This window comes from Juglans microcarpa x Juglans regia, chromosome 6S (assembly GCF_004785595.1).
Source record: "Juglans microcarpa x Juglans regia isolate MS1-56 chromosome 6S, Jm3101_v1.0, whole genome shotgun sequence".
NCBI classification, from domain to species: domain Eukaryota; kingdom Viridiplantae; phylum Streptophyta; class Magnoliopsida; order Fagales; family Juglandaceae; genus Juglans; species Juglans microcarpa x Juglans regia.
In genome coordinates, this window is record NC_054605.1 from 11,841,497 (window position 1) to 11,853,738 (window position 12,242).

General features: G+C 37.2%; 2 protein-coding genes across 2 annotated transcripts; one reads left to right on the forward strand and one right to left on the reverse strand.

Moving 5' to 3' along the window:
- Window positions 1-3,127: 3,127 nt before the first annotated feature.
- Window positions 3,128-7,542, forward strand: LOC121236513 (28 kDa ribonucleoprotein, chloroplastic-like). Its single transcript, XM_041132956.1, has 4 exons — window positions 3,128-3,791; window positions 3,918-4,019; window positions 6,602-6,883; window positions 7,136-7,542. Exons 1-4 carry the CDS (start codon window positions 3,243-3,245, stop codon window positions 7,196-7,198), a joined length of 996 nt encoding a protein of 331 aa, XP_040988890.1. The 5' UTR covers window positions 3,128-3,242; the 3' UTR covers window positions 7,199-7,542.
- Window positions 7,543-8,114: 572 nt separating this feature from the next.
- LOC121236514 (protein-L-isoaspartate O-methyltransferase 1-like) lies at window positions 8,115-11,041 on the reverse strand. Its single transcript, XM_041132957.1, has 5 exons — window positions 10,861-11,041; window positions 10,070-10,234; window positions 9,499-9,769; window positions 8,756-8,920; window positions 8,115-8,577 (listed from the first exon to the last, which is right to left on the reverse strand). The coding sequence occupies exons 1-5, from the start codon at window positions 10,864-10,866 to the stop codon at window positions 8,327-8,329; spliced, it is 858 nt and encodes a 285-aa protein (XP_040988891.1). The 5' UTR covers window positions 10,867-11,041; the 3' UTR covers window positions 8,115-8,326.
- Between the last annotated feature and the right edge of the window lie 1,201 nt (window positions 11,042-12,242).

The window sequence follows — 12,242 nt, forward strand, 5'->3', positions numbered from 1 at the left end:
CCTCAACACCATTATCAAGAGTAAGGGAAACAAGAGCTTGATTGACATCACGTCGCTGAAAATTTCGATTGAAACGGTACTAGCACGACCATATATCATGACCAACACAATCACACATTTGGCATCTCAAATCATTTCGACAAGGGGTAGTTGTAGTTGGTGCTTGGCTAGTGGAACTTGTAAAATTGTTAGAATTATTTTTCTGGGCATGCTGAACAAAACCTTTACCTTGAGAATTAAAATTCTGTTGGCCATTGCTTCCTCCTTTGTTGTTCTGTTGGCCATGATTTTTCTGACCATAAAAGGCAACATGAGAAGTATTTTCTCTATCTCTATTGCAAACAACAACACAAGTTTCATAATATTGAAGCAGAGGAAGAATCTCACTGTAAGAGGGAGTAGGGGGCTTCAACATTGAGGTGACAAAAGTATCATATTTTTCACTGAGGCCATTGAGAAGAGAGAAACACTTTGGATCTGTCACTAATAGGTTTGCTAATGGCAGCAAGGCTATCAGAGACACTCTTGAATTTACAAAGGTACTCCTGAAGATTACCAACATCCTTTTGTTTCATATGAGTAAGTTGTTGCTGAAGATGAAACTCTCGTTCTTCTAAGCACTGGGCATAAGCTTCCTTGAGAGCACGCCAGACCTGGGCAGAAGATTCAAATAATGAGGCCCATGGCTTCATCAGAGAGGGTGGCATTTATTCAACCTTGTAGCTAAATATCAGCTTTCTTCCATTTACTGTACTCAGGATTCTGAGTCTTTTGAGCATGATCAAGGAATTCTGATGGCTTTTTGATGTCACCAGTAAGTTATCCAAGAAGTTCTTGGCTGGCCAAGAGTAGTACCTGTTCCCTCCTTAAAGGAAAATTAGTATGTGTGAGTCGAAGGGTGACATAATTAGGAACATAGAAGGAAGGGCTTACCATGATGCATGAGAGAAAGAAGAAGAAAAATTGTGTTTATGGGAGAATCTAGATATTGGAGCATGTTTGGGAGAGGCGTGAGCCATATAGCTCTGGTACCGTAAAAAAAGAGAAATGATATTTACAGTCGTGAGTGCGTAAGCGCCGTATAATCACTTTGAAAAAAGTGAATAAATATGAGACCTACATGAAAAGAAATTAAATTTTTAATAGGGGACCCTACTCTTTTTCAAAGCGACTGTATGACACTTACGTAATTCACAAATGCATGTAGCATTACTCATATAAAAAAATAAGGTAAGGATGTACTGAATTGTTTCTCTCACGATTGGTAATTCAACTTAAGCTATTGACTTTAAATTGTCAGATTTGTACAAGGGTAAAAATGAAATAAAACACCCGTTGGTGATATACATGTAGGTAGGATTGGTTACACCTGTAGAATTCTAAATAGAGATAGATACTGATCTTGATTGAATCAATCGTTGCTAGAGGCAATATTTGTTGCCGTGAAGATAGGGGTTGGTATCTTATCATAAATAACAATGAGTCAATAGCTAAATAAGATGAATAATCTTTTTATTTATTGGAAAATTATAAATAAAATAATGTAAGAGTTAAATGTAGGAAAGGCAAAGAGACAAATAATCATTATAAGATGGAGAGGAAAATATTGAATTAGTAATCATAAATGGTAGAAAACATCTTTTCTTCAATCATTTTCTTTTAATTTTAATGCAAAAAAATGGAGTAAGTTTGTTGTGGTAATAAAGACAATAAGATGAAAGGTCTTTTTAGATGTGAAGAATTGCAATAAATCAAATAAAGTAAAATAAGAAATAAAATAAAATGATGGGTTACTTGTATCTATTAATAATCTATTACACTAACTTTTTTAGTTAGGTGTGTGTGACAATGGTGGTTGGGTCTTGTATTGCAATTTGTCATTTTTTTAAGGTTCTAATGGGTTCAAGACGTAATGGGACGAAAATATCTTGATTCTATTTCCCATTTGATTTTTTTATTTGAATAATAATTTATGTAAGTTTCAAATATACAAGTTTGATATATGCTCGTAAAAAAAAATCATTTTTTTTTTTATGAGACCTACTTTTTATAAAGGGTCTGTTGAGCTTTGCACATCTAAAATTTGTACATAGCATTATTTTTTTTATTATTATAATTGTTATGATATTTTATTTAAAGAAACTATTGTAATATATTTATTGGAGCTATATTTTTTTATTTAAATAATATTAGATATAGTTTTAGGGTGTGCAATAATGGCAAACTCTGCATACTCCTTTTGAAAAATATAGGGTTATCTATTAAAAAAACTTTTTCATATAGGTTTCAGATTTAACCATTTTTCTAAAGTGAGTTGACCCTAAAACTACAAATATCATTCATTTTTTTTTTTGGCTTATTAAAAAAATTTAAACAATGAATATTTAAAAAAAAAATGAGGCCAAAAAACACAAAAAGATGAAGAAAATCCTAGATTTCCTCTACCAATTTATGTTTTTAATTTTTTTTAATATGTCACATGGCAAGTGGTGCCATATTAAGAAAGAGTTTTGCTACACAACCTTCACCACACTCCACAATCCACACTCAACATTTTTTTAAATTTTTAAATTTTTTAATATTTTTTTAAACTTTTTTTGAGTTTATTCTTTTTAAATTATTTCAAATTTTTTATTCATTATTCATATAATAAATATTTAATAAAAGAAAAAAATAATAAAAATTAAAAAAAGTGTATAGTGTGGAGTGTGAGGAGTTTGTAAAGATTTATTCATTAAGAAATAAATTAAATAGTATAAATTAGAGAGTATAGTAAGAGTATCATATCATCTATGTTGTGGCCTTCCTCTTATCGTATAGTTACTTAGAAGTTGAAAGGTAAATAACTCATAAAAAATTAGAATATAAATACTCCTTATACTAATCGATAATTGATTTGCGGAATTTTGTATTAATAATATTTTTAATTTATCAATAAATAAACTTGTAAATATATATATATATATATATCTTTTTCATTCAAAGAATGTCCACTCAACGAGATCTGTACCTGAGATATTTTTCGGTGTCCTTTTGTCGCGCTGAACGACATACATCAACTTGTAAACGATATCCTCTTTGAACGACACATTATATGGTGTCGTTTTAACCAGAGTACCAGTGAGTAACCTACTAACCAGACTGCTTTTCGACTGGTCCTCTATAACCCCTTATCCAGATCCTCATCCCTCCTCTAAACCCTTCCTCTCCCTCTCTCTCTTTCTCTCTCTGAGTGTGTAGAAATGGCTTCTGCAGCTACAAAGGCATTTTCAGTGGCCGACTCATCATGCGTATTCACTTTGTCCTCACTCTTTAGCACCACCACAAAAAACCCATATCGAATTATCCCTGTCCCATTCAAACCCACCAACCTCCACCTCTCTTGCTCTCGCTCTTCTTCACTCTTTTCTCCACCTCTCTCCCTCAGAAACAAGACCCACTTTTCCTCTACAGTCACCTTTGTAGCACAGGCCTCAGACTGGGCTCAACAAGAAGAAGACAACAACACCATCACCATTGACCATGAAAAGAAAGAAACTACAGAACAGGAAGAGAAGACCGTTTGGGAAAATGAATGGGGCGTTGAGCCCGAGGGTTCGGTCGTTGAGGGCGTTGAAGCAGAGGGAGGGAGTGTTGAAGATGGGGACTTGAAGGAGAGAGAAGAAGAGGACGAACAGTTTGTAGAGCCTCCAGAAGATGCAAAACTTTTTGTTGGGAATTTGCCTTATGACGTTGACAGTGAGAAATTGGCTATGCTTTTCGAGCAGGCCGGGACCGTGGAGATTGCTGAGGTGAGGTTTATGGCTTTTGGTTTTTGCAAAGTTGCTGGTTTTGGGGTTTACGAATTTTTGGAGGTTATGATACATGGGTGTTGCTTATTTGGTTTACATATTATAGTTTTGTTTCTATGGTTATAGGTTATATACAATAGGGAGACTGATCAGAGTCGTGGGTTCGGTTTTGTGACTATGAGTACTGTTGAAGAAGCTGAGAAAGCTGTAGGGACTTTCAACCGCTATGTAAGTTGCTTCTTCTTCTTCTTCTTCTTCTCTCTCTCTCTCTCTCTCTCTCTCTCGAGAATTTTTATTCAGTTTTTTCTTAGCGCTATCATTAATTATAGCATGTGTATACACGAAGCAATAAAGCTGAATAGGAATTCAAGAAATTAAGAATGGATATGAAAAAAATACAGTGTGATACAATTTAAGAAGGGTAAATTGTTTATAAAAATATCCGCAAGAGTGCCAACCCAAGAGCAAGTTAGTCATAACATTCTTTTTATTGGCGCCGGGTGTCTGAGAACGTCCCGACTAATTCTGGGTGCACAAGCCCTTGGCAAGGAGTTTCCCATAAGTGCGCATCGTGTAATTTAAGGGGAAAATCTCTCAGTCTGATGGCCCCTAGAGATTGTTTGCACCCAGTGGGATTCGAACCTTAGAGGGAGCATACCACCAAGACCAAGACCTTTACCACTTGAGCCAACCCCTAGGGGTTAAGTTAGTCATAACATAGCCATGAGGATAACTTTGATGAGCAACTTTGACAAGTTGAGACTTGCAGTGCCAAATAGCAAACTAGCCGAAATTTATGTTTTATAGACAGTTTGGATAGGCTCCTGCCAAATCCATGAGTGTCAATCCTTATACATGGAACTGAAGAGAGGGGTTGCAATGACAGCAGCGACTGGAAATGACATTCATGGTCTCAGCAAGAACGAGAAGAAGGATCCATACATTGAAAGCATTTACGAGCCAATGCATTTGAATCCTTATTATTGATCTATGACTCACTCGGTTCTAGGTTTAATTCCATTTTTTTTTTTTTTTTGTACTTGGTGAAACTTGAGATTAGAAGACAAAGTTGTAAACTAATGGACATCCAGCAGAGCTACCCTCAATGAGGACCCTACCCCCTCTGTCTTCATGTGAGTTGCTTGTACAGTCCCAAATAGATGAGGAACAAGCTGAACAAAAAAGAGACTTGATACTCAAGTCACCGCCACTCTCCCATAATTATGTGAGGGCCAGGCACTTACCTTCACCATCTCCCCATGTTCCACTGATCAAATGATGCAAGGGTGGACTTGGATAAGAGTGGAGAAGATACATTTTTCCCCAGCTTTAGATTTCGAATTGAAGGTTGCAGTCTCCAGTATGCATCTAAATGAGCAGAAGTACCCATGGTCTTATGCTGCTTTGGAATGATTCACAGGTTGCCTCGACCATCTAATTGAACAGACCAGGGGCTCACCTTCACCATCTCCCAAAGTACTCATGGATCGTATGCTGCGAATGTTTGATGGGTTTGTGTCACAAGTAAATGAAGGTTCTAGTGCCATGACAGTATGTGTCTTATATGCTGCCAAGTTTCAGTAACCAGCATTGTGAGCTTATGAGTGGAATTGCTAGATGTTTACCAGAGATACAGGTTTTATGATTCTACTGTTGACTTGCTAATAGCAATAAGTAGGGATGGAAACTGGTTTTGTTGGTGAGTAATAGCAAGTTGAAACCCGCGGTTGTACTTTTGGCTTTTGTGTTTCCTGACCTTACATTGAAACTGGTAACATCGAGTCATATGATTGCTTAAGGAATTTGCTCATTTGGTCAAGGACTTGTTTGGTGGAACTTCAACCTAAGGTGTTCCACTATGAGGTTAGTAGGAAGAGCAAAGCTCGTGCCAGCATGTTGTGGAGAACAAAATAGAGGTTGCATCGCTGTGGTGATGTATGGAAGGATGAGGTTTATTTATGTCCTTCTAAGAGCAATATACATGAGATTAGGGTTCTAATATGAAAAAAAAAAGTGCAGAATGATGATTTCACTAAATAATAATAATAAAAAAATCTGTGCAAAAACATAGTTTCACCTCTAATCCGATTGTTTCTGTAAAAAATGTTAAAAAGAAAAAATAAACGCATTCAGTTTAGACTTGTAAAGTACATTGTCAGGTCAGAGTGATCTTAATTTATGGCATATGAGGATCGAACCTTGTTAGTAGGTGAATTGCCTATTGAGGAAAAGTGCTTCAAGGTTAAAATGTGTTGTGTATAGTTTATGTAGTTATCATACTATTTATAAGGTAATCTCTCCTGTAAGGGTGTGTTTGGATGTTGAAGTGAGTTGAGTTGAGTTGAGTTGTGATGATAAAATATTGTTAGAATATTATTTTTTAATATTATTATTATTTTGAAATTTGAAAAAATTGAATTGTTTATTATATTTTGTGTTGGGATTTGAAAAAGTTGTAATGATGAGTTGAGATGAGTTGAGGTGAGTTTGGTAACCAAACGCACCCTAAAACTGCTGCTTGAGGCTAGCCTTGAAGAAGAGACGTGCTTTGTTGGTCATTAATGCAGCCTTTCTTGTGCTTCTTTTTCACCCTTTCTCAGCATTCTAGAATATCTGACCTCTATTACAAAATATAATTTCGGAAGCATTAGTCTTATCCTGTTCACACCTTACCGACATGACCTTCTCCAAATGATATTTTTTACTGTGCGGAAACCACATGTACACAACAAACACATGTTTTTTCCTGTCAATATATCTTGATGGATGTGTTGTCTCTGAGTTTGTCTTTCTCTTTTTCCTTTGAATAGGATTTAAATGGAAGGCCGTTGACTGTTAACAAGGCTGCTCCAAGAGGAATTCGACCAGAACGCCCCCCTCGCACATTTGAACCCTCCTTCAGAATTTATGTTGGTAACCTGCCATGGGATGTGGACAATGGTCGCCTGGAACAGCTTTTCAGTGAGCATGGTAAGGTGGTAGATGCTCGGGTAGTTTATGACAGAGAGAGTGGCCGTTCACGTGGTTTTGGCTTTGTAACAATGTCAAGTGAGACTGAAAGGAATGATGCCATTGCTGCTCTTGATGGACAGGTATTCTCATTCACCTTCCTTCTTTCTTTCTTTAATGAAAAGTTCTGTTTCGCCCCATATTGCATCCAAATTCAAAATTTTACTTCATCAAATTATCATATTCTGTAAGTTGCATCTTGCTAGTCCTGCTGGCTGATAAAAGGCCAAAAGCATATAGGGTTCCTGAGGACTTGTTCTAAGGACTAGTATGTCTCTGTCGGATGTATCCAAAATCTATACCTCATATCACCTTTGGGTGTCTTGGTGCTGCAGAGTTTGGATGGGAGGGCAATAAGAGTGAATGTTGCTGAAGACAGACCAAGGCGGAGTTTCTGACTTGAGCTAATATGAAGAATCCAAAGCTTTGCTGGTGCTAGTGTCTTTTATCATGGTGAAAATTTTCTTGTCAAGTTGTTTTAGTTTTTAATTTGATGGTCTCATTTTATTTTATCCATTCCCAGTTTAAATTATGCAAAAATCACAATTGACTTCAGAAATTTGCCTGATTTATTTGTTGTCTCTATAGTCTTATGTTCTGTGGAAAACAAGAGCTATAGGTGGAGTCCTCAACGTGTATTTTCATAGAATTTTAGTCATTATTGGCATTTGGGGGTGTGAGGAGAGGAGCGTGTGCAATTACTCAAAGATAGTAATGCCTGGAAGCATGGAATTGTGTTCAAGTTTTAGGCATATTTTTCAATGTATTTTATTAACCAAAAAATTGTAAGCGTGCACATTTTGCAGGTTATAGGCGAGAATGATTAATGCCCATAACTTGGTATTACTCTCCCCAAAATCGACTTTCTTTATCACTGATAATTAAAAAATAACATTTACAAATTCGAAAAAAAATTAAATAAAAGGGCTGAGAGGGGGTAGTTGGCATGGATAGATGGCGTTCGCCCAGCAACGTGAATCAAGCCCGCACGAGGGTGGATAGAGGTCTCCGGTGGCCTAATTCGACGCCCCTCCTGTATAATGTTTAGTACATGTTATAAAACCCACTTCATATGTTTATCTCTCTTACACCCTAGATCCTAGAATACAGTCTAATTCATTGGGCATGCAGTGATTCAAATTCATTTCAATGAAATCAGAAGCAATTGAAGAATTTCACCTTCCGATACTATGTTGCTCAAAATGTAACATCGCAAGAGCACTTTATATTACTAGTACAACTATATCTAAAACTTGTGCATCGGTGGTGTAAGCTACCAAAGGAATAATTATTTAGACCAAGTATTCCGGAACCTTTTTATTTATTTATTTAAAACTAATTCCGGAACCAAGTAATATTGTGACGGTGTTTGAATTCTTCAAAAGTTTTGATCACTTCAGATTTTCCTACAGATGGATTTGGACGAGGAAAATAATCACATAAAGACTCATATTCGCATGTACAAAAGAAACTTATCTACAACCACAGACCTCCAGAAAACTCCAGGTAAGAAACTTATCGGACCCTCAGACACCTTGCAACTGAACATCTCGACTAGTGAGAGGTACATAACGAACGGAGATCTCATCCCGGATGCTCAAAGAACCATCCAGGTTCTTGTCGATGACCTTCAATTCTTGGAATATAGTTCCAACAGGAATCACCATTCTTCCTCCAGGCTTCAACTGGTCAACAAGTGCCTGTGGGATTTCCGGAGCTGCTGCCCCAACATGAATCGCGTCATAAGGTGCATGCTCTGGCCAACCAAGCCTTCCATCTGTCATTTGATGTCAAATGAATATACAACACAACAATGTATTAGAGATTTGACACAAATACAACATCTCAAGCAACATTCTTGTTGGTCTGCAGCTTTATGACATTTAACATGCTATTCTCTCTTCTTCATAAGCATCATCAATATGTCTAATTATTTGGGACTTTGAAAAACATACCGCCAACGTGCACTGAAAGGGAACCTTCCTTCAGTAATGGAGCTGCTGCACCTTTTTGAATATTCTGGATTGAGGAAGAAACCAACTCGGGAATGTGTTCCACGCCCACAACACGACCTTGTGGTCCAACCATCAATGCAAAACAAGCTGTCAAATACCCAGTTCCTATAAAAAGGAATCATGGTAAGGCCAAGAAAAAGAAAAAAATAAAATAAAATCTCCAAACTGCAGTTAAATTAGGTAATGATGAATTGGCTTTAAAATGCAAAATCTTCTACCTAATCGAATTTAAAATGCAACTACTTGATATTAACCTCAAACATTGGGATTAAAAAATCACTTGGGATATATCGACAAAATACATTATGGGAATCATTATTATATAACAGTTGAATAATTAAGAAATAAATTGGTAGTCAGCTTCTCTTCCCCCTTTAAGGGGCAAGCTGTCCAACTGGAGATGGGGAAAAGAGTGAAAGGGGGTGGAATGCAATTGACTGCTGTAAAGGTGGAGTTGGAAGTAAAAGTAGAATAAAAGTAGCACATCAAAAAACTCAGTCCTCGTAGCACAACATGTAGGTATCCAAGCATATCTTCACCTATCAATTTTATTTCAGAAAATCCCAAAAAAGTAAATGATTAAATGTGGTATTGCAATGAGAATAATCTATCGACGGCAACATTTTGGGGCATTAGGGCATGAATATTATTATACTATAAAATAGATGGTGTACAAAAAATACCTGAACCAACATCCAGAGCATGCATTCCAGGCTGCAAATTCTCCTCCAATAATTGAAGGCATGTGGCATGCATATGAGGGGCAGAAATAGTGACATTGTAACCAATTGGCATGGGACTGTCATAGTATGGCACATTCCCATCAGGTACAAATAAAGCCCTATCAATACTCTCGATTACATCAGCTACCTTCTCTGATGTGATCACTCCATAAGTCTTCAATTGCTCCACCATTGCCTTGTTCTTATTAATGTCACTTCCTGCCCAGGAGCACTGCATATTTCCCCCAGAACAAAAGTAGCCATAGTTCAATGTTCTTTATCGTTTATTGAGAAGAGCAAATCGATTCCCATGAAGGCATGCATAAAACCAGCAACAAAATCAAGTATATGGGATGCAGCAACAAACCCTTTGAACCCACCATATACTAAACAGACAGAGGAACAGAGCTACAAATACCACTTCTTTCAAACACACATATAATCACTAGCAATTACTTCACTCTCAAGTCACTACAAAATAAGTACCAACCTTGGTTAGAGTACATGAACCCAATCTCATTGATCTAGATACCTCAAAAAGTTGACCGGCCTCCGCACCAGTGGCAGCTATTGGCTGAGTTTGAGAGTCCAAGGCTTTCGGACATATATACAGTTGGATATCATTACAAAGGTTGCAATGAGCCCCAGTCAAAATTATCAGTATAACATTAGTCCACACTCCTCGGAAGAATATTCCTTGAAAATACACGTGTGAAACAGTCCTACCAGAACCATAGTCACCAAGTATCTCTAGCAAAACTTCTTTGCACCAATACGCGGACAGTTACAACCCCATATAAGAATAAACATATTCACAATCATAAGAACCAGAGTAAGAATGAACAACCACCGCCACAAATCCCTCGTAATTCTCCGGATACATTATAATAACAAACAGCATCAAATGCTATTAGGCACTTATCAAAAAGCATCAAATGCTATTAGGCACGATTTCACACCCACGTTTTGCTTTGAGCAATGAATATCAATTCTTCAAGGACGAACAATCTTTAAGTAATCACTAGAATTAATACTAACACGAGTTCTAAAAAATAAACTCATAATTTCTATAGTAAAATTTTTCAAAACCCAAAAAAAAAAAAAATGCAGCTTTCTCTTCCAATCTTTCTCAGAAATCAAGAAGTAAAAACACGATGAAACACTACCCACAGACCACAATCGAAAATCCAAAGTTCGTCATGAAATTAATGTATTTCGGAATCATTTCATCAAACGCACTCCCGAAGCATACAATTAATTAAATCAGTAACACAAGTCTATATATTTTATTGCACAGAAGGATAGATAGAAGAAAAACAGTACCTCCATTTGAAAGAAGAGAGAATTGAAGGTGCGGAAAATAGGGTTCGGGAATGGAGAAGAGAGCCTATTATGGGCTCCGATCGGAAGGGAGATGATGGAAGGTGGTCTGAGCAAATGGTGAAGGGAGGGGTTTCGTGTCTGAACAAACAGGAGGATGAAGACAACTGAAGTCTGAAATTCGTGTCTTGCAAGGAGTAGATTTGCTGAACTTGAAACGGTGTCGTTGGGACCAGGGAGCTTACCCCGTCCTTTCCACAAGGAGTCAAGTGCTGCGTTTTGGGAAGTTAAGTGCTGCGTTTAAGTAAATTAGACAAGTAGTGATACGATGTCGTTTTATTTGAAATGTGGCATTATGGTGATGCTGATCTGTTACGCACACCTGTTTGTCTTTTAGCTAAAAGGGGATTAAAACAATTAAAAGATTTCATCTTGTATTCTCTGACATTCACAACTATAAGGATGAAATAGAGCTAGTATTTTTCTATCTTTAAAAAGTTATTTATCTGAACTTGTTATTTCTGGAGGCTAGGGACCCTCGAAGTTCCCATAACAATACAAAATCCAATCTATTTCCATTTACAATACTCTATTATTATAATATACAAACACCACTACAACAATACATTACATTTTCACTATTCCCTTACATCCAAAACCCTCACATTTGGAATCTAGAGACGTTGATTCTACCGATCTCAGAAATACATCCTACCCCATTACCAGCCAACCAGCTTCATACATTACTATAGCAGAAAACACCCGATCCAAGCTCCAACAACAAGGAGCATTACAATATCCAATCGACTATCACCAACAAGAGCTCATTGATTTAAGAACAGATGTCCATGAAATTAAAGATATGTTGTGCACCTTTTTCAACCAACAACACAATCCTTCACTCATAAACTAAGAAAACCTGCAAGAACAAGAAAATCCAGACTTGAGAAGGTTCAATCCCAGGGGTCAAACTCGACTTCCCTCAATTCCACTATTGCTTGAATTTTCAAAGCCAACCATTACTTCGGATTTCACCAAACACCACTGCCTTAGAGGTTGTTGATGGCCTCTTACCACATGGAAGGAGATGCCCTCGTATGGTTCCAAAATGCTGTAGATGGAGGGTTCTGCCATGATTGGGAAGCTTTTTCCAGATCCTTGCTCCTTCGTTTTGGGCCGACAGTATATGACGATTCCATTGAGGCGTTGATGAGGCTCAAACAGATCAGCTCAGTGGCTTGATATATGGCATAGTTTGAAACATTATCCAACCGCTTGAGGGGGCTCTCAGATGTACATAAGCTGAGTTGTTTACTCTGTGGCTTGAAGGACGAGATTCGCATCCCAGTTCACATATTGAATCCTGTAAATTTAAATGCAGCGCA

What these genes read in the sequence shown, in the direction of transcription:
- LOC121236513 (XM_041132956.1), top strand. Translation starts at nt 3,243, where the DNA reads ATGGCTTCTGCAGCTACAAAGGCATTTTCAGTGGCCGACTCATCATGC. An exon ending in TAGGGACTTTCAACCGCTAT is followed by an intron (nt 4,020 to 6,601) that starts GTAAGTTGCTTC and finishes TCCTTTGAATAG; the next exon opens with GATTTAAATGGAAGGCCGTT. An exon ending in TTGCTGCTCTTGATGGACAG is followed by an intron (nt 6,884 to 7,135) that starts GTATTCTCATTC and finishes TTGGTGCTGCAG; the next exon opens with AGTTTGGATGGGAGGGCAAT.
- LOC121236514 (XM_041132957.1), bottom strand. An exon ending in AGGCCGGTCAACTTTTTGAG is followed by an intron (nt 9,770 to 10,069) that starts GTATCTAGATCA and finishes GGAAATATGCAG; the next exon opens with TGCTCCTGGGCAGGAAGTGA. An exon ending in TGCTCTGGATGTTGGTTCAG is followed by an intron (nt 8,921 to 9,498) that starts GTATTTTTTGTA and finishes TCCTTTTTATAG; the next exon opens with GAACTGGGTATTTGACAGCT.